This window comes from Heterodontus francisci, chromosome 10 (assembly GCF_036365525.1).
Source record: "Heterodontus francisci isolate sHetFra1 chromosome 10, sHetFra1.hap1, whole genome shotgun sequence".
NCBI classification, from domain to species: Eukaryota; Metazoa; Chordata; class Chondrichthyes; order Heterodontiformes; family Heterodontidae; genus Heterodontus; species Heterodontus francisci.
Window position 1 is genome coordinate 64304114 of NC_090380.1, and position 26115 is coordinate 64330228.

Genomic DNA, 26115 nt, shown 5'->3' on the forward strand with positions numbered 1-26115 from the left:
TGCGGTCTACCGTCCCCACCTGTCCTGAAGCCAAAGGCTCTAAGGACAGTCAGTGCTTTTCTCCAATGCCTAGACTGGTGCTAGAAAGCATGGAGGACCAGGATGCTCAAGTAGGAGTGAATTCCTGCAGCAGGTGCATCTCTGGACTCAACTGGCAGGGGATCCCAGAGGACTCCATGCACACACAGCAGCCAGTTATTTAATGTAACCCTGTCATTAAGTAGGAGCAGTTGTGGCATAAAGCTTGAGTTACGTGTACATGCATCATACTATCGCCAAAAGGATGCATTGTGGAAGTAATCACCGGGCATTCTCAAACACAGGGCATAGATTTTGTTCTCCCCTGGGCATTGGGTTCTGTGACGGAGGAGGGGGGGCGGGTGGTGGTCGCCTGAAGATGGCTCTGGTTGAGGCCTGCCATGGACCTCGATGCCGTGAGGGCCCGGCCTGATCCTCCCAGCGATGGCGAGGCTCCGTGGCAGCATTCCGCCCCCCCCCCACCTCCTCCCCCCGCCACTGGGCCACGAGACCTCAATTAAAATAGTCAAATCAATAAAATGAATACATTTAAATAGACTTAGCAGTGATCTTGAGGGCCTGCCACAATCTTCAGCTGGCGACCAGCACTCGCGCCTTCAAACCCCCGTCTGGGGAAACACGGTGCCACACTGGGGGAGCGAGGAGGTCAGATTTTCAGTGCAGTTGGGGGTGGGGGTGGGGGAGAGGATCAACTAAACGTAATGGGTGTAGAGGATGGTGAAAAGGGTGACCTTTAAACTTTGTGCAGTTTTGTTGGGGGGGAGGTCAAATGGAAAAGGTAAGTGTTTTGGGGGGGGAAAGGACAAATAGTTACTGTAATTGTTATTAGGGGGTGGGAAAGAGGCGTTATAAATGTATTTAATTTTGGGGGGTTACTTCTTTAAAAATTTAAATGTGCCGGAAGGGCTGGCTGCCCATTAAAAATGGAGCCAGCGCTTGTGCACAGGCAGCTGACGCCATTGCTGGCGATAGACAGCCCGCCCCCTCAATGTGATTGGGGGGTGGGGGGCGGCCTGCCCCAACCATTTAAATGAGCCACTGCATGGGAGATTTCAGCGGCTCTTTGGCGTGCGGCCCGTGTGGGCGTGCCGCCATTTATTTCTCAGCAGCAAGCTCTTAAATATCAGCCCACAATGTGGGTTGACATTAAAAACCTAGTTGCAATGAAGTGGGTACAGAGAATGTTCTTGCAAAGATTTGTGAACAAGTTTCTATTGGTGGTGTTTGGGAGGTGCCTGGAAAATTGAAGGCATTGTAGGGTGAAAGTGCATTTGTGGAAGGTGCAGGAAGATGTCAACAAGACTGTTACTGCAGTGTCCGTATTTGCAAATTAATACATGTCCTCTTATTAGGCTTGCTGAATGGCCTCCAAGCTGGCATCAGGTGTTCTCTACAGGATCTTCCTTGACCTCATCATGGGCCTCTTGTGCTTGTACATTCATTCTCTATGATGATTTCTCTTTACTAGGTGAAGTTGTGCAGCATACACTACACTGAAACACCAGCTTAAAACCACAGATGGGGAGGGGCTTATCACATAAGTCACTCAGTCAGTCAAACATTGCAGTTAGCAATATTTCTTCTTCTTGCTGAGAGAACAGGTAGTTCCTTTAAACTTCCTGGGTCTTGGTTCTTGCTGGGATATTAGCAGACATTTCGTCTCCCTCCTCACAGTCCTTTGCAATGCAGGATACAGTGTAGCAAACTAGATGATCATCTTAAGCTGAAACAATGACTTTCTTTTAAGCTTGTCTTTTAAAAATGATTTTTTTTTAAATATATAAATTCAGATCTCTAGTCAGTGGACCAAAGAAAATTATCATTCAACAAAATACATTGGTGTAACAATATATAGATCATTTCCTATGGACATTAACATCTATTTATAATGATGGGTAGATTAATCTGAGTAATTCATGAACAAATGTGAGGAAATTATATGCATGTCGATATATCACTGCAACTCAATTTAAGTAGCACCCTCAAATCTACTTCCTTTACTCTGTTTTTCAATCTTAGCTACTAGATCTGATAAAAGGTTATCGACCTGAAATGTTAACCCCATGGTCTTACCTCCACAGATGCTACCTTACCTCCTGAATGTTTTCAGTATCTGGCCTGCCCTTTTCAGCTACTACAGCCATTTAAGCACTGCAGCAGCAGGAGATTCACTTACTTCCTGGCCCACCACCCCCATCCTGTGAGGCAAGCTCCCAATAGATGGTTCAAATAGTACTCAATGTTAAAAATTAGCTGGTTCAGGAAAATGTGACAGGGTTAAAGTGGGTTAACTCCAGCAGGTCAAAGTGCAGTCCTGCTGTACTTCCATTGGGAACCTCATTCCCCGAGGGCAATTTAGCCTTATTTCTATGATAAAAGCTTCCAAGTCTAAAAGGCTGTTCCGAAAACATACATGTTTCTGTTTCTTTTAACATTTATCCAGTACGTGTGCTTTATAGGAACATTTTGGCTCACTGACTGGTCTGACCGTGTCTTGGATAGGAGATGGAAACAATGTTCTACACTCTTTCATGCTGAGCGCTCCTAAACTTGGAATGCATCTTCGTGCTGCTACACCTAAGGTAAACTCTTTGGTATAAGACTGATGACCATATGGGAAATGTACACTGGCTAAAAGATGATCATTTTTACATTCTTGGTATTATATGGTACTGTATTAATTCCTGCATATACATTAGGAGAACATATGACCTCTTGATAAAGTAATGGCTGCTACAGGGAAGGGCCGAGAGAGTAAACTCACTCCAAGCATCATTCCAAATTTCACCAAAGATACAACCAACTGCAATAAGAGCACATACAGATACATGCAAGTGTGTATGCACACGTTATTAATCTTGCTGATAGATCAATAATCATTGAATGGTCAATAATCACACCCAAACTTTTCATAGCTAACAAAATGGTGCTGATGCATGGTGTCAAAACATGGGCTTCCTGGGAATATCATTAGAACTTTTTGCCACTGTTTACTCATGTCTAGCTTCTTGCTAAGCTTATGAAAAAAAAAGGAAAATATGGTGCAATATGTCCTTTAGGGACTTCACTGCAATTACTAATCTTTTCCCTTCATTATTAGGCAACATGATCACTGCATTTAAAAAAAAAAATACACAACCTAGAATGGTAATTTTTAACTTAATAGATAAGGCATCACCCTCACCTTGACTCAGCTGAAGAAGCTGACTTTACATATGCAAAATTTGTAATAAAAGAATTTTATGTCCAGTTAAAGTGCAGTGATGCGCATCAGCAATGTGCTTCTGATTTCACTTGTACTGTCAGTGGGATTTTCATTGACAGGATAATTTTATTTGCACTTCCATTCAGTGCAAGTCAGTCTTCAAAGTTATTCTGCAGTTCAAATATTACCAGATGCATTAGGGTAAATGTTCCCCTCAGGTGGTGCTGGGGCGACCAGCTGGTGAAACAAGCCTGCTCAATAGTCCAGACAGAAGGCCTGGACCATTTGGAGGACTGGACCTCGTTAGTTTAAGAACAGCCTCCTGCTTGGGCAATCTGTGGCCCACAGAGGGCACGCTGGCAGCAAAGGCCGACCCTGCGCCAATACTGCCCCTTGGCACCCCCCCACCGCACTCAACAGCCAACCCCCCACCCCTCATCGGAGCCTGCCTGACTGGCCTCGGCAATTCAGCTACCACTTACCTGCTTCCAAGGCTGGTGTCCATGTTGCCTCTTCTAGTTGGATGCCATCCCCAGCAGTGGCCACCGCTCCCAGGCAGTTAACTGGCTGAGCGCCATATAATGCAGTCAGGGGTCCCTCAAACGGCCAAGGCAGGGTTCCGTCTCCCTTTCTGGCCTGGCGTTGGGACCCCATCGCCTCTATAAAATTCAGCCCAAAGTATCTGTTTTCCGTGATGGAATTGTGTGGAATACTAACAAAAAGCCAGAGATTTATCAATTCTACTTCGATAACACATGTGCTGCAGACTTGCCTTTGCACAATCTATTCAAATGCTACGATTCAACACTCTGTTCATTCCCTACACTGTGATGTTCTCGGGACTGGAGTGAGGTTTAGTGGAGTTTAGTATAAAATATGTGAGGCAGAGATTGAGACAGAAGCAGCAAGCTGTTAAACACAAAGACTTATTTATTCTCTTTTACTTTCACTTTCCCTTTGCTATCATGTGTGTTCTGCAGCAGTCTCTAGAGTACACAATGCACAATGCAATTGCAATTTCAAAACACTACAACATTACATCTCAGAGCTGACAACGTTTAGCTTCCTGAGGCAGACAAATTGAGTGTCCGGCATGATGAGACAAACTCACAACTTTCTGGTTAGGATTATTTAGTTTAAGCTACCAGTCTTCTGTCACCCCATTAGTAAGTTTACTGTCAGCACTTCTGCCTAGTGAATTGTGAGTGTTTGAGAATTACTATGCAGAGATCTGTTTAATACTTTGTGTAAACTTGACCTATCACCAGGCTGCAGCCCCAGCAGAGAAGATCTATAAAGTTATTTTTTTCTTTTATAGGGATTTGAACCTGATGCCACAGTCACCAAGTTTGCTAAGTCATTGTCTGAAAGGGTAACTTCTTTTGATATGTTTTCACTCGTGAGGATTTCAGTTTTTGATGTCCTTTCCATTTTGTAGATAAAGTTGCATATTCCTAAGAGCTTTTCTTTTTTCAATTATTATTGAAATTAGTGTGGAACCAAATTGTTTTTCACTAATGATCCTCTGGAAGCAGCAAGTGGAGCCAATGTTCTGGTAACAGATACGTGGGTCAGCATGGGACAAGAAGAGGAGAAAGCAGAAAGGCTGAAAGCATTTCATGGTTACCAAATCACCATGGAGGTAGGATCTGTAAAATCTGAAAATATAAAAGAAATAAAGCATAGATATCTATATACGCTTCATCAGATCATTTAATGCCCAGTAATTGTATCTGTTATTTTGATACTGCTTTTCTGCCTCAGGTTACCACTGCCCTTACCTCAGCAGATGCATCCCAGCTCTTTACCTCTGTACTAAATGGTTTTCCAATTCCTAAATCAACTAGAATTTATCTGATTTCTCCAAGGCCTTGAACATTACTCAGTCCAAGTTGGTGTTATCCAGTATTGCACTTGTCCAGTGATGTAGCAGACAGAGTTTTCACAGATTTCCAAGTAGTTAACTGCAACACATTTTGCAATACAATAATGGGATGCACAGACATAGATTGGTTTTGGTCATGGACACACTTGTCACATGATTTAAGCTGCCCAGTAAGGTGCACTCACAAAAGAGGAAAATAAAATCATTTTGCAGACTGAGCTTCAGGAGTTTTAGCTTTTGTATGATGCTGACCACTGACCACCTCCAGGCGCGTATCCATTGTCTCTCGAGATAAGGAGGCCAAAGAAGATGATGCTGAGCACACTGAGCTGATATTTTACATCAAGAGTTTTCAGACCTGCATAACATTGTTCTAATTGTACCTTTTAAAAAGTAAGATCCTTTGCAGATTTATGTCAGTGGTGGGGAGGGTGCTTGGGGGGGAATGGCTGGATAAAAACAAAGATGCACCTACATTGTTTCACTGTCATAAATCAACATTTGATGTATCATTTGCTAATATTTCTCTGCATTCAGTTTTTAGCACAGAAAATACAGAACTTTGTAGCTCTTCTCAGTTTTCTTTCCTTTTTCCCACCGTTTATTGTTTCCTTCCTTACCCTAACGATACACACATATTCAACTTGCTCCCAGGACCCTCCAGTAATTTTCGACCAACCATTAGGGGTGCCTATAACTGGTGAATTAATTCAATTTCTGAATCGTTTACATCTCTTAGCAAAAGTGCACCTCCAGAGACACATTCTATTTATTACTGCTAAAACCAGACACAGTGAAGGAGCACAATCCACATGGCATGTGCAAGTGGAAATGCCCACTCCATTACACATTTCACCACTAGATAGCAGCAGGAGACATTAGTAGTATCACCCAATATGCAACGAACTACTGCAACACAAGTAAAATTATTTCAGCATAAATGCCATTCAACATTAATAGGCAGCACGAATTGAGGCAGTGGCGTAGTAGTAATGTCACTAGACTAGTAACCCAGAGCCCTGGCTAATGCTATGGGGACACGGGTTCAAATCCCACCACAGCAAATGGTGGAATTTGAATTCAATTGGAATTGAAAAGCTAATCTAGTGGTGACTATGAAACCATTGTTGTAAAAACCCATCTGGTTCACTAATCCCCCTTAGGGAAGTGAATCTGCCATCCTTACCTGGTGTGGCCTACATGTGACTCCTGACCCACAGCAATGCGGTTGACTCTAAAATGGCCTAGCAAGCCACTCAGTTTTATCAAACCACTACAAAGTCTAAGAAAAGGAATGAAACTGGACAGACCACCCAGCATCTACCTAGGCGACGACAGCAGCAAAGTCCTCCTTACTAACATCTGGGAGCTTGTGCCAAAATTGGGAGAGCTGTCCCACAGACTAGTCAAGCAACAGCCTGACACAGTCACACTCACGGAATCATACCTTGCTGACAATGTCCCAGACACCACCACCACCATCCCTGGGTATGTCCTGTCCCACCGGCAGGACAGACCCACCAGAGGTGGCGGCAAAGTGGTATACAGTCGGGAGGGAGTTGCCCTGGGAGGCCTCAACATTGACTCTGGATCCCATGAAGTCTCATGGCATCAAGTCAAACATGGGCAAGGAAACCTCCTGCTGATTACCACCTACCACCCCCCTCAGCTGATGAATCAGTGCTTCTCCATGTTGAACACCAGTTAGAAGAAGCACTGAGGGTAGCAAGCGCACAAAATGTACTCTGGGTGGGGGGCTTCAATGACCAAGAGTGGCTCGGAAGCACCACTACTGGCCGAGTCCTAAAGGACATAGCTGCTAGACTGGGTTTGCGGCAGGTGGTGAGGGAACAAACAAGAGGGGAAAACCTACTTGATCTTATCCTCACCAATCTACCTGTGCCGGTATCTTTTATATATTTAAGTTAGCAATTGTGACGGGGTGGTCTCTTGTCAAATCTTACAAGTTAGGCAAGGTGCTGCCCACAAACCTCATCAATTAAACAATGAGTACCCTGGAGTATTTGAGAATTTGCCTGCTTAAGGAGACCCTTAAAGGGAGAAGTGCTTTTGCATTTTTATGTTAGTACTGCATTGGCTACATTTTACTCTATGCATTAGTTGGTTTTGCAGTAATTTTCCTTCATTAATCTTGCATTCCGGTGACTTTCACATGGCAACTTACAAGTGGTGAGGATGAATGTTGCTCTGAAGTTTCAAACATACTGCATAATTAAAATGACAAAAGGAGTGTGTGAGATGCATAATCATGCTAACTGTCTAGGTTTAACATCAAAAATGGCCATTTGGTAGTGTAAGACTCGCACAGCCTATGGAACCATACCCTAATCTCCAGAAGAGATTATGGAGAAAATTTGGAGGTGGCAAGTATACTTATTTATTTTAAATGTATTATTGGGATGTGACTGTCAATGACAAGGCCAGCATGCTTTGGTGAGTTGTTGTAGTGCATCTTGTATATGGTAAACACTGCTGCCACTGTGCATCGGTGGTGGAGGGAGTGAATGTTGAAGGCAGTAGATGGAGTGGCAATCAAGCAGGCTGCTTTGTCCTGGATGGTGCCAAGCTTCTTGAGTGTTGTTGGAGCAGCACCCAGCCAGGCAAGTGGAAAGTATTCCATCACACTCCTGACTTGTGCCTTGTAGATGGTGGTATTGGGGAGATAGGAGATGCGTTATGCGCTACAGAATTCCCAGCCTTTGACGTGCTCTCGTAGCCACAGTATTTATGTGGCTGGTCCAGTTCAGTTTCTGGTCAATGGTAATCCCCAAAATGTTGATAGTGGAGGATTCAGCGATGGTAATGCCATTAAACGTTCAGGAGAGATAGTTATATTCGCTCTTGTTTGAGATGGTCATTGCCTAGCACTTGCGTGGCGCGAATGTTACTTGCCACTTATCAGCCCAAGCCTGGAAGTTGTCCAGGTCTTGTTGCATCTGGACATGGACTGCTTCATTATCTGAGGAGTCGCGAATGGTGCTGAACATTATGCAATCATCAGTAAACATCCCCACTTCTGACTTTATGATGGAGGAAAGGTCATTGATGAAGCAGCTGAAGATGGTTGGGCCTTGGACACTAGCCTGAGGAACACTTGCAGTGATGTCCTGGGACTGAGACGATTGACCTCCAACAACCAGAGCCATCTTCCTTTGTGCTAGGTATGGCTCCAACCAGTGGAGAGTTTTCCCCCTGATTCCCTTTGACTCCAGTTTCCAGGGCTCCTTAACATAGAAGCATAGAAAATAGGAGCAGGAGTAGGCCATTCGGGCCTTTGAGCCTGCCCCGCCATTCATTATGATCATGGCTAACCATTGAACTCAGTAACCTCTTCCCGCTTTCACCCCATATCGTTTGATCCCTTTCGACGCAAGAGCTATATCTAACTCCTTCTTGAAAACATACAATGTTTTGGCCTCGACTGCTTTCTGTGATAGCGAATTCCACAGGCTCACCACTCTCTGGGTGAAGAAATTTCTCCTCAGGTCCTGAAAGGTTTACCCCATATCCTCAGACTATGACCCCTGGTTCTGAACTCCCCCACCATCGGGAACATCCTTCCTGTATCTACCCTGTCAAGTTCTGTTAGAGTTTTATAGGTTTTGATGAGATATCCCCTCACTCTTCTGAGCTCCAGCAAATATAATCCTAACCAACTCAATCTTTCCTCATACCTCAGTCCCGCCATCTCAAGAATCAGTCTGGTAAACCTTCGCTGCACTCCCTCTGCAGCAAGAACATCCTTCCTCAGATAAGGAGACCAAAACTGCACACAATATTCCAGGTGTGGCTTCACCAAGGCCCTGTATAATTGCAGCAAGACATCCCTGCTCCTGTACTCAAATCCTCTCACTATGAAGGCCAACATACCATTTGCCTTTTTTACCACCTGTTGCACCTGCATGTTTTCCTTCAGCGACTGGTGTACAAGAACACCCAGGTCTCGTTGCATATTCCCCTCTCTCAGTTTATAGCCATTCAGATAAAAATCTGCCTTCCTGTTTTTGCTACCAAAGTGGATAACCTCACATTTATCCACATTATACTGCATCTGCCATGCATTAGCCCACTCACTCAACTTGTCCAAATCACCCTGAAACCTCTCTGCATCCTCCTCACAACTCAGCCTCCCACCCAGTTTTGTGTCATCTGCAAATTTGGAGGTATTACATTTAGTTCCCTCATCTAAATCATTAATGTATATTGTGAATAGCTGGTGTGCTAGCATCGAGCACTGCAGTACCCCACTAGTCACTGCCTGCCATTTGGAAAAAGACCCGTTTATTCCTGCTCTTTGTTTCCTGTCTGCCAACCAATTTTCTATCCATCGCAATACACTACCCCCAATCCAATGAGCTTTAATTTTACATGCTAATCTCTTATGTGGGACTTTGTCGAAACTCTTCTGCAAGTCCAAATAAACCGCATCCACTGGCTCCCCCTCATCAACTCTACTAGTTACATCCTCGGAGAATTGTAGTAGATTTGTCAAGCATGATCTCCCTTTCGTAAATCCATGCTGACTCTGTCCGATTCTACCACTGTTCTCCATGTACTCTGCTATACAATCTTTGATAATGGACTCTAGAATTTTCCCCACTACTGATGTCAGGCTGACTGGTCTATAATTCCCTGTTTTCTCTCTACCTCCCTTTTTAAGTAGTGGGGTTACGTTAGCTATCCTCCAATCTGCAGGAACTGTTCCAGAGTCTATAGAACCTGTGAAGATGACCACCAATGCATCCACTATTTCTAGGGTCACTTCCTTATGTACTCTAGGTTGCAGATTATCAGGCCTGGGGATTTATCAGCCTTCAATCCCATCAATTTCCCCAACACCATTTCTCTAATAATACTGATTTCCCTCAGTTCCTCCCTCTCACTAAACCCTGTGTTCCCCAACATTTCTGGCATGATATTTGTATCCTCCTTTGTGAAGACAGACCAAAGTATGCATTTAGTTGGTCAGCCATTTCCTTATTCCCCATAATAATTTCCCCTGTTTCTGACTGTAAGGGACCTACATTTGTCTTAACCAATCTTTTTCTCTTCACATACCTATAGAAACTTTTACAGTCAGTTTTTATGTTCCCCACAAGCTTACTGTCGTACTCTATTTTCCCCTTCTTAATCAATCCCTTGGTCCTCCTTTGCTGAATTCTAAACTGCTCCCAGTCCTGAGGTCTGTTGTTTTGTCTGGCAAATTTGTATGCCTCTTCCTTGGATCTAATGCTATCTCTAATTTCCCTTGTAAGCCACGGTTTGGCTACCTTTCCCGTTTTACTTTTGCACCAGACATGAATAAACAATTGTTGCAGTTCATCCATGCGCTCCTTGAATATCTGCCATTGCCTATCCACCGCCATCCCTTTCAGTAATGTTTCTCAATCCATCATAGCCAACTCACGCCTCATACCTTTGTAGTTTCCTTTATTAAGATTCAGGACCCTAGTCTTAGAATGAACTACGTCACTGTTCATCTTGATGAAGAATTCTATCATATTATGGTCGCTCATTCCCAAGGGATCTCGCACAACTAGATTGTCAATTATTCCTCTCTCATTATACAATACCCAGTCTAGGATGGCCTGTTCTCTAGTTGGTTCCTCAACGTATTGGTCCAGAAAACCATCCCGTATACACTCCCATGAATTGCTCCTCTACAGTATTGTGACTAATTTGATTTGTCCAATCTATATGCAGATTAAAGTCACCATAATTACAGATGTTCCTTTATCGCATGCATCTCTAATTTTCTGTTTAATGCCATTCCCAACATCACCACTGCAGTTTAGGGGGAGTCTATATACAACCCCCACTAACGTTTTTTGCCCCTTAGTGTTTCTCAGCTCTACCCACACAGATTCCATAACGTCCGAGCTAATATCCTTACTGTTGCGTTAATTTCCTCTTTAACCAGAAATGTAACTCTACCGCCTTTTACTTTTTGTCTGTCCTTCCTAAATACTGAATACCCCTGGATGTTCATTTCCCATCCCTGGTTACCCTGCAGCCATGTCTCCGTAATCCGGACTATATCATACCTGTTTACATCTATTTGCGCGAATAATTCATCCACTTTATTGCAAATGCTCCGCGCGTTAAGGCACAAAGCCTTGAGGCTTGTCTTTTTAACATTACTTGTCCCTTTCCCACTATTTTTCACTATGGCTCTGTTTGATTCTGGCCCTTGATTTCTCTGCCTATCACTTTTCTTATTCCTCTTACTGTCTTTTGTTCTTGTCTTTGATCCCCCCCTCCTCTGATTCCTTGCAAAGGTTCCCATCCCCCTGCCATTTTAGTTTAAACCCTCCCCAGCCACTCTCGCAAATACTTCCCCAGGACATCAGTCCCGGTCCTGCCCAGGTGTAACCCGTCCAGTTTGCATCGGTCCCACCTCCCCCAGAACTGGTCCCAATGTCCCAGGAATCTAAAACCCTCCCCCTCACACCATCTCTTCAGCCACGTATTTATCCGATATATTGTGCTATTTCTACTCTGACTAGCACGTGGCACTGGTAGTAATCCTGAGATCACTACCTTTGAGGTCCTACTTTTCAACTTACTTCCTAACTCCCTATATTCTGCTTTTAGGACCTCATCCTTTTTTTTTACCTATGTCGTTTGTAGCAATGTGTACCATGACCATTGGCTGTTCACCCTCCCCCTTCAGAATGTCCTGTAACCGTTCTGAGACATCCTTGACCTTAGCACCAGGGAGGCAACATACCATCCTGGAATCTCGTTTGCAGCCACAGAAATACCTATCCCCCTTACAATTGAATCCCCTATAACTATTACATTCCCACACTTTTTACTCCTACCCTGTCAGCAGAGCCAACCGTGGTGAAACAAATTGGGCTGCTGCTGCTTTCCCCCAAGAGGACATTCCCCCCAACCATATCCAAAGCGGTATATCTGTTTTGCAGGGGAATAGCCACATATACCACACTTGGTCAAATGCTGCCTTATTGTCAAGAGTAGACACTCTCACCTCATCTCTGGAGTTCAGCTCTTTTGTCCTTGTTTGTACCAAGGCTGTAATGAAGTTAGGAGCTGAGTGGCCCTGGTGGAACGCAAACTGAGTATCAGGGATCAGGCTATTGCTGAGCAAGCGCAGCTTAATAGCAATGTCAACGACACCTTCCATCACTTTGCTGATGATCAAGAGTAGACTGATAGAGCAGTAATTGGCTGGGTTAGATTTGTTCTGCTTTTTGCGGACAGGATATACCTGGGAAATTTTCCATATTACCGGGTAGATGCCAGTGTTGTAGCTGTACTGGAACAGCTTGGCTTGGGGTGTGGCCAGCGGAGCATTAGTCTTCAATGTTGGAATGTTGTCAGGGCCCATAGCCTTTGCAGTATCCAGTGCCTTCAGCCGTCTTGATGACATACAGAGTGAATTGGATTGGCTGAAGACTGGCCTCTGTGATGCTGGGGACCTCAGGAGGAGCCCGAGATGGATCATCCACTTGGCACTTCTGTCTGAAGATGGATGCAAATACTTCAGCCTTGTCTTTTGCACTGATGTTTTGGGATCCCCCATTGTTGAGGATGGGGATATTTGTGGAGCCTCCTCCTCCTCCTGTTAGTTGTTTAATTGTCCACCACCATTCACAACTGGATGTGGCTGTACTGCAGAGCTTGGATCTGATCCGTTGGTTGTGGGAACGCTTAGCCCTGTCTATTGCATGCTGCTTCTGCTGTTTCACATGCAAGTAGTCCTCTGTTGTAGCTTCACCAGTTTGACACCATATTTTTAGGTACGCCTGGTGCTGTTCCTGCTATGCCCTCCTACACTCTTCATTGAACCAGGGTGGTCCCCTCGCTTGATGGTAATGGTAGAGTGGGGGATATGCCAGGCCATGAGGTTTACAGATTGTGGTTGAATACAATTCTGCTGCTCCTGATGGCCCACAGTGCCTCATGGGTGCCCAGTTTTGAGTTCCTAGATCTGTTCAAAATCTATCTCATTTAGTACTATTGTAGTGCCACACAACACAATGGTGGGTATCCTCAATGTGAAAACGGCTGTTCGTCTCCACAAGAACTATGCAGTAGTCGCTCCTACCAATACTGTCATGGACAGATGCATCAGCGACAGGTAGATTGGTGAGGACGAGGTCAAGTAGGTTTGTCCCTCTTGTTGGTTCCCTCACTATCTGTGCCTTTGGTGAGTAGGTAAAAATCAACACTGGACTCTGCTGTAAAACTGTACATGTGTATTCAATAACTGAGGCCTTTTATCTGATTCACAGACTGGAAAGTCAGCTGCACCTAACTGGGTTTTCTTACATTGTTTGCCACGAAAACAAGAAGAAGTTGATGATGAAGTCTTTTACTCCCCAAGATCACTGGTCTTCCAAGAAGCTGAAAATAGGAAATGGACAATCATGGTAAGAAAACTGAAAATGTTGGACATCACAACAATTTGTGAAAACTGCAGCTGTAATAAGAACAAAAGAGAGCAGAAGAAACAATAAACCTTCTTGAAATATTGATAGCCCACATAAAAACATACAATAACATGAATTTTAAGCTGCTGGATATATTGCACATCATTAAATTTCAGAGCTAGCGTATCATGTAATTAACTAAAACAATGTTATTTGTGAATGAGACCTTTAAGGACATCCTGGTACTGTCCACCTGCCTATCAGCCTATGTGTCGATAGCATATCAAACAAGCTGATATATTATTCATAATACATTGCATGCACAACATGTTCTATTTGAGTAAGAATTTAAGTTTTAATTAATGAGTCATTTATATTGAAGTTTCTGGATTATCTCAATGTGGTTTTCACAAGTGTGCCTTAATTGCATTGAAGTTGTCAATTTGAGAGTGATGCAAAATTTGGCACATGGTGTGAGATCACCTCTAAGAATTAGCATTGCACACCATGGGCTTTGCACCAGTTGCAGTAGAACTGCAACCATATAATGCATTTTTTAAAAATTTATTTTTAAAGTTTTAAAATATTCAAGTTGGTTGTTGGACCTCCTTTATGGGCTAGATTTTACCGACTCCCCCCAACCCCAATGATGGGTTTTGGGATGGGCGGGACCGGAAAATGCTTCCGGGAGAGGGCCGCCACGTACCCCAATGCCGGGAGGGCCCAGCCCAATATTACTGGTGGCGGTGAGGCCTTGTGGTGTTTCTCCCCCCACCACCCCCCCCCACCCCCCTCACTGTTGCTCAGTGACGGGACTGCAATTTAAATATTTAAATAAGTGAATGAATTAATCTCACATTGCATCCTGACGTCCTGCTGCGATCTTCAGCTCAGCAGCCGGTACTCCCGCACCTTCAGATCCCTGTCCAGGGAAACAAGGCGGAACACTTGTGGGGAGGGTGGGGGGAGGTAAGTTTCTCAGTGCAGAGGATGGGAACAGGGTCAAATTAGTGTCATGGGTGTATGGGATGGTGGGAAGGGTTGTAGTTGAAAGTTTGTGTAGTTTGAGGGAAAGGGAAGGGCAAGTAGTAAAGATAAGTGTTTTGGGGGATGAAGGGCAAATAATTAATTTAAATGTTATTGTGGGCATGGGAGAGGGGCAAAAGAGATGTATTTATATATTTTAATTCCATCTCCCTTTAAAATTTTAAATTTCCCAGTAAGGCTGATAGCCCTTTAAATATGGTGGCCCATCCCGGCTATTTAAATGAACCACTGCACGGAAGATTGCGGAGGCTCCGCGACATGCAGCCCGCACAGGCAGACTTCCGTTTTTTTCGCCACGGGCACATAAAATTTAGCCCTATATTTCTAAAGTTAGAAAACCACACAACAGGACAGTTGGCTGTTTAATAACATTAAACATTTCAGCAGCATTTCAATGCTAGTAAGCAGAAATTTGTTTGTGCTCATATGTACATATGCACCAAGGTCACAAATACAGGCCAGTATAAAGTTAGCTATATTATTCAGCACTAGGGGCTCATAGCACTAAAGCAGTTACAAGCGTCGAACCATGATTTTCTGCAGAAAGGAAGCTTAAGAGAATTATGATTGCAGAAGTCACAGTGGAATTTTAGTTTACCAATCTTTATTGGCATACCATTTTTAGCACCACAGGGCTAAAACCTTATATGATTCAGCATCATTTAGATTGCCCACATAAATATTCAATTAAAGTTAAAATGTTCTATTACACTTCGGTTTCCTCCCACATGCCAAAGACTTGCACGTTGATAGGTTAATTGGCCATTATAAATTGCCCCTAGTATAGGTAGGTGATAGGGAAATATAGGGACAGCTGGGGATGTGGTAGGAATATGGAATTAGTGTAGGATTAGTATAAATGGGTGGTTGATGTTCGGCACAGACTCGGTGGGCCGAAGGGCCTGTTTCAGTGCTGTATCTCTAAACTAAACTAAACTAAATTATGATAACATCAAGCAAGAAAAGCAGCACATGTTCCCTGCTCTTCTCACTCAACTCAACAGAAAATTTTGCCAATTTTTGTGAAGCAGAAAATTCCAAGAGCTATTAATACAAGGAAAAATATGAGTTCAAACCCTGTTAAGCTTTGACTTCAGTTTTTCATACATAACTTCTGATTTTTGGGTTAAACCTGTTAATTGCAGAAAGAAGATTAATTCGAAAATTAAGGTTAAATCTGCTGATATGAATGTTGGTGCACTGAAGTGTTTTTGTGATACATGCAGCTTCCTTCTGCATTGGTCTAGGCGACATGTCATCTGCTCTCTGTACCAACAAGCGTTATCGACATGTAATGCATCTTCAGCTGCCTTTGCCACAAACAAAGGCTCAACGAAGTTCCTTGGGAGAGGAAACTCTGATGATGAAGCAAATGATGCCTACCAATTCCTTTTAGCATTATACTATTTGTTCCTTCCAAATTAATTCTGCATGCACTTGCTGCAGCTAATTTCACTTGATTTTTCTTCACTAAATTGAGAAAAAACTAAAACCTCAACGAGAAGAGTTATTCATAAACAACTTGCAATTATCTGAGTTATGCTCACAAACAGAATTTTTCTTTTAGCATTTAATAGAATATTATAATGGGAGCACATCATGAAAAAGCTGTCTCCATTTTGTTCCCTCTCTCGCTTTGCCCATGCTCCTCCCTATTTCTGTAATGTTTGTCAGCCCTACTACCCTCCGAGAACTCCTGTGTTCATCCAATTCTAGCCTTTTGGACATCTTTGATTTCTTTCACCCCACCAGTGGCGCAGTGGTTAGCACTGCAGCCTCACAGCTCCAGCGACCCGGGTTCAATTCTGGGTACTGCCTGTGTGGAGTTTGCAAGTTCTCCCTATGTCTGCGTGGGTTTTCTCCGGGTGCTCCAGTTTCCTCCCACAAGCCAAAAGACTTGCAGGTTGGTAGGTAAATTGGCCATTATAAATTGCCACTAGTATAGGTAGGTGGTAGGGAAATATAGGGACAGGTAGGAATATGGGATTAGTGTAGGATTAGTATAAATGGGTGGTTGATGGTCGGCACAGACTCGGTGGGCCGAAGGGCCTGTTTCAGTGCTGTATCTCTAAACTAAACTAAACCATTGGTGGCCATGCCTTCAGATGTCTAGGCCCAGAGCTGCGTAATTTACTCCCTAAACCTCTCGACTTCAATACCTCCCTACTCCTTCAAACCTACCCTCTTTGACAAAGCTTTTGGTCACCTGTCCTCATACCTCCTTATGTGGTTCAGTGTCAAATTTTGTCTGAGAATGCTGCTGTGAGGTACCTTGGGACATTTTGCTATATTTATAGGTTCTATAGCTCTATTATGTTACAGGCGATATATAAAAGCAAGCTGTTGGTGATAATGATGATGAAGAAATATGGATTGTATTTCAAGTAGTGCCAAACTGAGAACTCATAAACTCCAATTCCAAAGGAGGCAAACCAATTGAACTTGTTAGGACCCCTTGAACTAATCTGTCACTAGGCCACTAAACATATTTTATTGGATAATGACAGAGGATTAAATATATCCACACTGACCGTCCCCTATGTATCAGGCATTAGAGGTAAAGTGAAAATCATTAACTGAACCAGTTTACATTTTTTGTAACAGTTTTACCATGACGGTCCCCATTCAAAACCTTTGTTATCTTCCCATGGACTAAACCATTGACCAACAACAGGGGTACTTTGTACTGTGAGATGGATCTAGCTACTTTTTGTTATATTGAATAGGATGCTTCATTACAATGAAGCATTCCAGCTGCTGTTCTACCTGCAGAAGTTAGCTTACCTTGATTGTCAGTAACAGATAGTATTCATGTAGAGGCCCTCTGAGCAGGAGTCCAGCATTGTACTGCTGAAGAATTATCATGGTTTAAATATGAACTTCCTCCAGTTTGTTTTTTCTTTTGCAGGCTGCAATGGTGAACATGCTAACAGATTATTCTCCAATGAGCACCAAGCCAAAATTCTGAATCCTGACCAATAGCCCAACATTCACAATACAAGCATATTCATGGATAATGTGAAAAAAATCAAGAAACTTTTTAACTGTACAATTCTTTGATATACAATTAAAGAACACCATTTCACTATGCTATGATGCCGATATGGATTATTCGTGATAATCAAAAGAAGACTGCTGTTCACAAGAGATCCTTTGATCTATGAAGAAATGTAAATATGATGTGTGAGCATCTCATTCAATCATTCTGAATCCTTTCCTACAATCCAACAACCACAATACAAGCATAAGGATAATTTTTAAAAATTCAAGAAAATTTGGAACTGTATAATTCTATGACCTGCTAGGCTATATTCTGCAGGCACATATTGTTTACTGAGTAAGGTAGAATTATGTTGAACTATCTCATCATCTTATTGAGATGCTGGCACACTTTCTGTATCTCTCAGTCACCTTCAGTTGCTCCCATTTATTTTTGAGAATTGCTGGTCAGAGGCTGACTGGCAGCATACATTTTGCGCAGAACTGTCTCTCTAGGAACGTGACTGGAGATTGTGAATTGTGATCCAGTAAAGTTAAGTCTGATCCTGATATTTTGTGGCCATCATAATGTTGGGAGACCACAGATCCATCCTGGACCATAGCATCTGTAAGGGTATGCTCACGCTAAGTCTCGACAGTCAGTCAGTCAATATCCTCAACATCAGCTAATTTCGCATAGACTTACAAGGGTTAATTTTCTAATTGCAAGGTCCTGGCTTAGAGCCTTGCCTACCAGGAACGCATATCAGAAAATTATGTGCATAATCTCTGATTTTACGATTTCCTAAAGGCTAGGAATGCATAATTAGACAATTCGAAAATCTACCCTGTGTTCTATGTGCCAAAAGTACATCATGAAGAAATAATATTACAGTATGTCAGCCACTGATACACCAAATGCATTCAACCTGGTTCGAACACCTAGGATGTTGGCCACTGCTCAGAAATCTTTGTATTGATCGTAAGGGATTCAAACTCTCATCACTGTCTTTTTCACTTGTTGTATTCTCCCTTGTATTAGATGAAGGAGTTGGGATAAGTTTTGGATTTTCTTCTTGTAGATTATAGTGTTTGCATAGAGAGTCAATGGACTGATGGTAGAGGGTGCCCCTAAGTTTAATATTATGGCTCTGCTTGGTTGAAGACAGGAATTTAACAGTATTAATTGGGACATAGTATGAGCTGTCTATTCCAATTAATATTAGTAACAGGGTATTTTAGCCAACTTTAGCTTGAACAACAAAAGCAACAACTTATATTTCTGTACTAAAATAAAAGCAAAATTCTGCAAATGCTGGAAATCTGAAATAAGAATAGAAAGTGCTGGTAATACTCAGCAGATCAGACTGCATCTGTGGAGAGAGAAGCAGAGTTAATGTTTCAAGTCTGTGATCTTTCATCAGAACAGTTCTCTCGCCACAGACGCCGCCTGACCAGCTGAGTATTTCCAGCACTTTTTGTTTTTATTTTACATTTCTATACTATTTGTTACATACAGAAAAACATTCCTGTGCATCCTAATGATGATGAGTGGAAACTGAGCAGGAGTGGGAAAGAGAAGAACTTTCTGGTGGGGGACAAGGCATATTCACAGAAAGGAGTTAATGCTTTTGGAAGGAGGTGGCAAGGTAGTGCCATAATGGCTGAAGGAACAGCTAGAAATGATGAAGTGGAAGGAACAGGGAATGAAAAATATACTGGGATGAGAAAGGCACAGGTTGGGCTGAATTTACTTTTCTAGTCATGGGCTGTCCTTCATTGGTCTTTCCACTATGGTGTAGTCAAATAGTTGATGAAGAAACTGAAGCTTGGGACAATAGCTGCTGGAGGTCATTACCTTTCAGGCAGGTATAGGAAAACACACTTATTCAAAGTAACTACCATGACTGGATTGCAGAGAGACAATCAGTTGCTGTTGAAGGCTCTCACCTTCAACTGGTAAAATTCCTGTTCAATGGGGCACCGTTTTGTACATCTTTTGGTCAGAAGGATGGTAACAATGCACTCATTTTCTGGTGAACTGTACTGCTCAGGAGGAGTTTTAGGTACTGCAGTATGCCTAGCAAGGATTTAAACCCGGGTTTTTATTTAAACCCAGACCTGTTGTCTGGTCACAACTAATGACAATTCACCTTCAGAGATAAGAATGACCTCTGGAGATGACACAAATGGTCAAGGGAGGTAATAACTAATTTGACCTGGCAAGCCAATCAATATCTGAGCAATGTGATTCTGTAGTACTGTGGGGCATTGTTGATGATCTAGCAAAGCTTATTAATGCCACTGAGGGCTAGGATTCTTTCTACTGAGCTCCATTTATCGTTGCTTGCCAGTGTACTCAAGAAGTAGGACGGTCCTAGCTGGATATGGTCCTAGCTAGCCAAGCATTTGTAAAATTCAAGCAGCATCTCTCTGCACACTTTGGGGACTCTAAGCCTTGAGTTTTGATTTTTTTTCAACGTTAGTGCTGCAGCACATTGATACACTATTACACAGCATCATAAAGTGGCAGGATCTAGATTTGTTTTTGTGACTATCCTTTGTGCATTCTTTTTAATTTGCTGGGCTGTTGAACAAGTGTTACACATAGAAGAGGTGTCTTCGCAAAGAGAAAGAAAGGAAAACACGGGGTGGATAATTAGCAGGCCCATTTTATTCATCTGTGAAAGAGGAAAGGAGGTGATGAATCAAAAGAATGAGTAGCAGTGCAATGCCATGTTAGAATAGCATGAGAGTCTGTAAAAAGATAGAAGGAAGAATTAGGCTGCAATAGACCTATTTCTGTCCTTTGTAAATATCTATCAATAATGGTGATATTCTTTATCTGACAATGATATTTCAAGGTCCATTTAAGCACTAGGTTAGGTTTGAAGTAATGTTCCAGTGATTTGGATATGTGATAGCATTTTTTGTGGCGGTATCAGCATATATCTGAGCAGTTCTGATGAAGGGTCTTCACTCAAAACATTCACGCTGTTGACAAGCATGTTGCGTTACCAGCTTTTTCTCTTTTTTTTATCTATTTCTGATAATTTTATGGGAAATGTAAAATTCAATGCATTTACATTGATTTCATAATAAACTCAATTATAAACACATTAATGTCACTTCTTAGGAAGTATGTCAGTGTAATTTCCATTTGCATTGTGTATAAAACAATTCATCTTTTTCTACTGCTCGCTTTTGGTAAACAGAAACTATTAAGACTCTTGAATTTTGCGATAAATCAAGGAGGATTATGCAAAACAAACAAAAGATTTTATGATTTTATACATACATGCTTTCACTGCTTGTATATTCACTTGTTCCCATAGAAACCATTTAGCCTTTGTGATCTCTGCTGAGATTCCCATACGTTCCCACTGACAACAGCTATTGTTTATGAAAACGGTGAATGTATAATTACTGTGGGAATGTTTGTGACCCTGGAAAGATATTAAGGATGCAGGAATGTATGGGAGTACACTGCATTTGAAAACAGTATAGAGCTTTTGGTTAAGGCCCCATGTGTAGGTTACCTATATATAGCCACAAACTTAAGATATGTTGACAGACTGTAAAAACAGCTTAGAATCCACAAGGGGGCACATTGACAAGATCATTGACATGGAATATTTAGAGACACAGTCTTTACAATGTGTATCATGCCAAATTAAACAGTAATAATATCTACACAATATCCATTTGTGAAAAATACAGTACTTTTACAATACTCTTCAAATTATTTTATTCGGGCTACGATATTCCTTTTTAAACAACATACTTTCCAATCCGAGATTACTAGTAGATAGTAATAACCATGTTTTAAACAGGGGTCTGTAACTTCTGACGGATCAGTCTGTTTTAATCTCTTGAACGTCTTTATGCGTATTCACATTGTATTTCTTAATAAAATTGAATACAATTTTCAACATTTTGATGGTGTAGCATGTTGATACAACAATGTGGTTTGCCGTTGCATTGTGGGATCTAGATCTGTACTTGATACTCTAGAGAACATTCCTGATTTTTTTGCTGGGCTGCCCTGTTTTGTACAGAAGAGTGAGTGATTTTCTGTTCAGGTTTTTGGAGTTGGACTTTGAGCAAAGCCCAAACATCTACAATTGCCCCATTCCCCCACCCCAAATGGGGACACCATCCACAAAATAAAACAAACGGTCTGTCCAAATTAAAATCAATATCTGGTAGTATTTAAATAATCATTGTAAAATTCAGGTTAATAGCAGGTTCAATTCCCTGCAGTGGAAGGGATGATGGTGAACTCCGGACAAATCAATCCTAAGTTGTGGTTAGCAGGGTGCCTCATGGAGCATTGAACATGGGTAAGCAGCCAGAGGGACCCTGCCTTGTCCTCCTTTGCAGCTTGTAAATAGCTGGTTTCACCAAACCAGGGAGCAAACTTACCAAGAGATCCTCCTAACTCTCTGCCCTGCATATTACGTAACCATAAATATACAAGAATGGTTAGAAGTTTGTTGGACTCTCAAAAGATTTGGAACATGGGTGAAGTATTTTTTCTAAAATTTAGGTAAAAAGCAGGATGACTCAAGAAGGTAAAACAAAAACAGAAAGTGCTGGAAATACTCAGCAGGTCAGGCAGCATCTGTAGAGAGAGCAGAATCAACGTTTCAGATTTGTGACCTTTCATCAGAACTCAAGAAGGTAGTGTTTACTCATCCAGCAGTGGACTGAAATGAAAGAAAAACAATTTAAATTCAACTGTGGTGTCTTTGTTACATGCATGGCACGTTACCTTATTGCAAGATCATTATTATGCTTATAAATGTCCCACGTCAAAAATGCGCTGTTCTGAATTACAACAATTCTACATGATCCAGTAGGATGAGAGTTCACACCACCCATATTGGTGCCAGCCTTGCCTCTGAGTCATAGCCCCACATCCCGTGAACGAATATATATATATATATAAAACAGGTTGTCGGTTCGAGTCCCACTCCAGAGGCCTGAACGCAATATACTAAAATAAAACACTCCGGATGCTGCGAATCTGAAATAAAAACAGAAAATGCTGGAAATACTCAGCAGGTTTGACAGCATCTGTGGCGAGAGAAACAGAGTTAACGTTTCAGGTCGATGACCTTTCTGCCTATAAATAGTAATCAGCGGAAATCTTCCCCTATCATCACAGGATTCTTGTGGTCTCACTGACTCGCGACATGTTAATTACCATCAATTAAAACCAATGGGATTATTTTAATCTTGCCTTTTGATTTCTGCATCACAAATCAGGCCCCGTTTCAATCTCTGAACAGAGTCCTCTCCTGAGATAGGATCAAAATATATAAATGGCCCCTCACCAGAATTGTTGTTTGTGATCGCTATATTTTAAAGATGTCTTTCTTCAGATAAGAATTACATTCTTGTTGGTAACGCTGAACATGAAATACCCTTACGGCTCGATCGAAGAGGCACCATAGTAACACAGATCTGCGAGGTGTAGCACCAGGTAGAATATCGGTTTCATCTTCCATGTGATAGATTTCCTGATCTCAAACACGTCAGTGTCGGCAGATGTTGGTCAAAAACTGAAGCAAATTACTTCGGATGCTGGAAATCTGAAATTAAAAAGGGAGAATACTGGAAACACTGGGTAGGTCAGGCAGCATCTGTGGAGAGAGAAACATAATTAACATTTCAGGTCGATGCCGTTTCAAGTAGTTAAATATTTAACAGTTTATATGCAAGTGCAGAGGGGAAGACTCATAGAGGGAGACTAACAAATGTCACTGAGCCATACTTTCAAATGCAGCAGTTTAAAAGCGCTTCTATCCACGTACTTGCTGACACTTCCGGCGTTATCTCATAGCGTTGTAAATACCTTGAAGAAACTCACACATTGCCCGCGCACGGTCAGGGAAACTAATTGTGGTAGTTTATTGTAAAAAAAAAACAAATTAGATGGAGGGATAAAGTCAAGTCCACAAGCTTTTAACAAAGCTGAGGGTGAGGTGTTGGTGTGAGTGAGGCAAGGATCAAGAAGACTAATATTCTGGGCAGTGGGAAATGAATATACAACAAATCATAGAAAAAAGGAAAGGCATAAAAAAAGTACTGCAATGAGACTCAGAAATAAAATGACGGGCATCTAGAGAAAATATTGAGATTGATTTTAAAAAGTGGATTCTCCAAAGACCAATTAGACTAATATTTCGGCAATTCAAACAACATTTATTGTGTGGAAATTAAAGCTCCCCGCTAGGTTTTGGTATAATTGTATACCGTGAACTAAATGCTGAGAAACCTAGGTGAAAGTCCGGGCTCAGTGGCAGAGAACAAGTAACGGTTCAGTGGGGCCAACTGTGGGAGTAAAGGAAGATTGAGCAAGATGTTCAGCGTTCTCAACAAGAATGCCTTGCTTAATTCAGAACACGTCGGACAAGACAGCTTATAAACATACAAATTTCCATCAAGCCATCAGCAGGAATCTTGAGCTGTTATTCTTTGTTTTATCCTGGAGAATTTCCAGCCAAACATCCGGAATATTTATTTTATAAAATATTATTGCCGTTACGATTTAGGAATGAAGCAAAGATTTGAAAGATTTCCTGCAACATGTTGAATCATTCTGAAATAAGCATTCGCTCAGAATTCCCAAAACGATAGGTCTGCAATTTTAACAACATCATATTTAAGTTGCTCTGAGCCCCTAAAATATCCCTTCCAATTTTACTTGCATGTAAGAAATCGGGTGTAACAATCCAGAAGCAAATCGTATTCGCCTTCACTTGTTCGCCACATCACACACCTATCCGCTGCATTAAACAGTTGCTGAGATTACAGGATTACTCAGCCAGATGGAAATATTAAAGAGAAACTTTAGGCAACGGCTCACATTTGGGTTTACAATGTTTTCCATTTTATGGCTTGTCTGTAAGAGTTCTAATTTTGCTTCATATTTATTAGGTATTAATTTTGTTTGGATAAAATTAAAATCGAAAAATGCGGTTCTTCCACTTCCCCACTATCCAATTGAAGAGAAAGCTAGAATATTACATGAAGGAGGAACAGAAGGATATGTTGATGGGAGAGATAAAGAAGGGTGGGAGGAGACTCCTGTGGAGCACAAACACTGGCATGGATCAGTTGAGCCCATTGGAGTGTTTCGGTGCTGTAAATACAATTTAATTGCTTTCCAACAGACATGTTTTTATGCATTATTCACTATTCTAAATCTGTCGGGCGTGCCGCCTCTTTTATATTAATAAAAGAAGCGGCAATGAGAACCTGCACCTGCACCAACTTCGCCAGTTTTCACCGCCATCTCGCGAAGGCGCGGCTCCAATGTTTGGTCTCATCGCAGAGCTCATTGCTCAAGTCTCATCCCAGCTCCTCCACAGGGCGAAGCTAGATTTCCGTGGCGACGCGTGCTGCCTGAATCTGACGTTGTGGGCTCATTGCGGAGCTGACGTAATGGGGGTTGCTCATTGGTCCAGTGACGCAGCGCCGCCGCCGAATGACTTGAGTGCTGCAGTCTCCTGGCACAGGGAGGAGGAGGCACACGAGAGGCACTGGAGCGTAAACGCATAGATTATTATGGCATCGCGGCGAATGGAGACTAAACCGGTGATAACGTGTCTCAAAACACTCCTCATCATCTACAGCTTCGTTTTCTGGGTAAGGCTGGTAGATTATTTTCTATTTTTAGCTCCTAAATAGATGAGAGCGACAAAAAAAGTAATTGTGTTTTGCTTTGCGGACGTGTGCTTGGTATAAAAAAAGACAAGTGAAAGGCGAGAATACTGGAGCCGCATCTTTGCTTCTCCAGATTTAACCTCGTCCCCTTTGTGTGTTTAACACATGGCCGTATTTACAAAATCATTGGCAGGCAATGGCAAGATTAGAAAATAAACCATGTTTTTGTGATATGAGAATGTCTTTAATACTGACGCACTGGTTGCTGTTATGATGCGCGAGAATACTGCAGCAAACATGAAAGATCCTCAGTCTCATACAGAATCTACCCCCCCCCCCCCCCCCACCCCCACACGTCCCCTTACAGTTAGCTTGCACTGATTAAATTATTTGCGCACGGAGTAAATCGATATTTTATTTAGTATTTATTGTGTGAATTTATGTTTTCACTGATCGCGCGTCAGACCCGTTGGTGATAAAAGCAGCCAGAGCAACTTCCTTGGGCTGTCTTCGCATTCTCTTCTATTTATTTACCCTCCTCTTTAAATACAAATAGACATTTTACAGTTCACATATTTACATATACGGTTCATTTCCCTATAAATACCAGATTAGCAGCACGCAACTCCCGCATTTAAAAAAAATTCCTTGTTTTTTGAACAAACGCTTTCGTGAAGTAATTCAACATTTTGCACAGCGATTTATTTATTCGACTGCAGTGTTTTCCATCTGCGTGTTACATTTGTAGGTAGGTTTTTGAAAACCAGAAATAACTTGTTTTCTATATAGTTTTTAAAAAATTTCCCCCAGCCTTTTTTTTTACTGGTGTTAACATTTTCTTCATTGATAGGGATTTATCTGACTGA

General features: G+C 42.0%; 2 protein-coding genes across 2 annotated transcripts in view; both read left to right on the top strand.

Moving 5' to 3' along the window:
* Positions 1-21509, top strand: part of otc (ornithine transcarbamylase) — a 115454-nt gene extending 93945 nt beyond the window's left edge. The window contains exons 6-10 of the mRNA XM_068040639.1: positions 2499-2621; positions 4563-4616; positions 4737-4886; positions 13412-13549; positions 17505-21509. Coding sequence (XP_067896740.1) covers positions 2499-2621; positions 4563-4616; positions 4737-4886; positions 13412-13549; positions 17505-17564 — 525 coding nt within the window. The 3' untranslated portion in view covers positions 17565-21509. The remainder of the gene's footprint in view (positions 1-2498; positions 2622-4562; positions 4617-4736; positions 4887-13411; positions 13550-17504) is intronic.
* Positions 21510-25078: 3569 nt separating this feature from the next.
* Positions 25079-26115, top strand: part of tspan7 (tetraspanin 7) — a 127396-nt gene continuing 126359 nt past the window's right edge. The window contains exon 1 of the mRNA XM_068040641.1: positions 25079-25231. Coding sequence (XP_067896742.1) covers positions 25151-25231 — 81 coding nt within the window. The 5' untranslated portion in view covers positions 25079-25150. The remainder of the gene's footprint in view (positions 25232-26115) is intronic.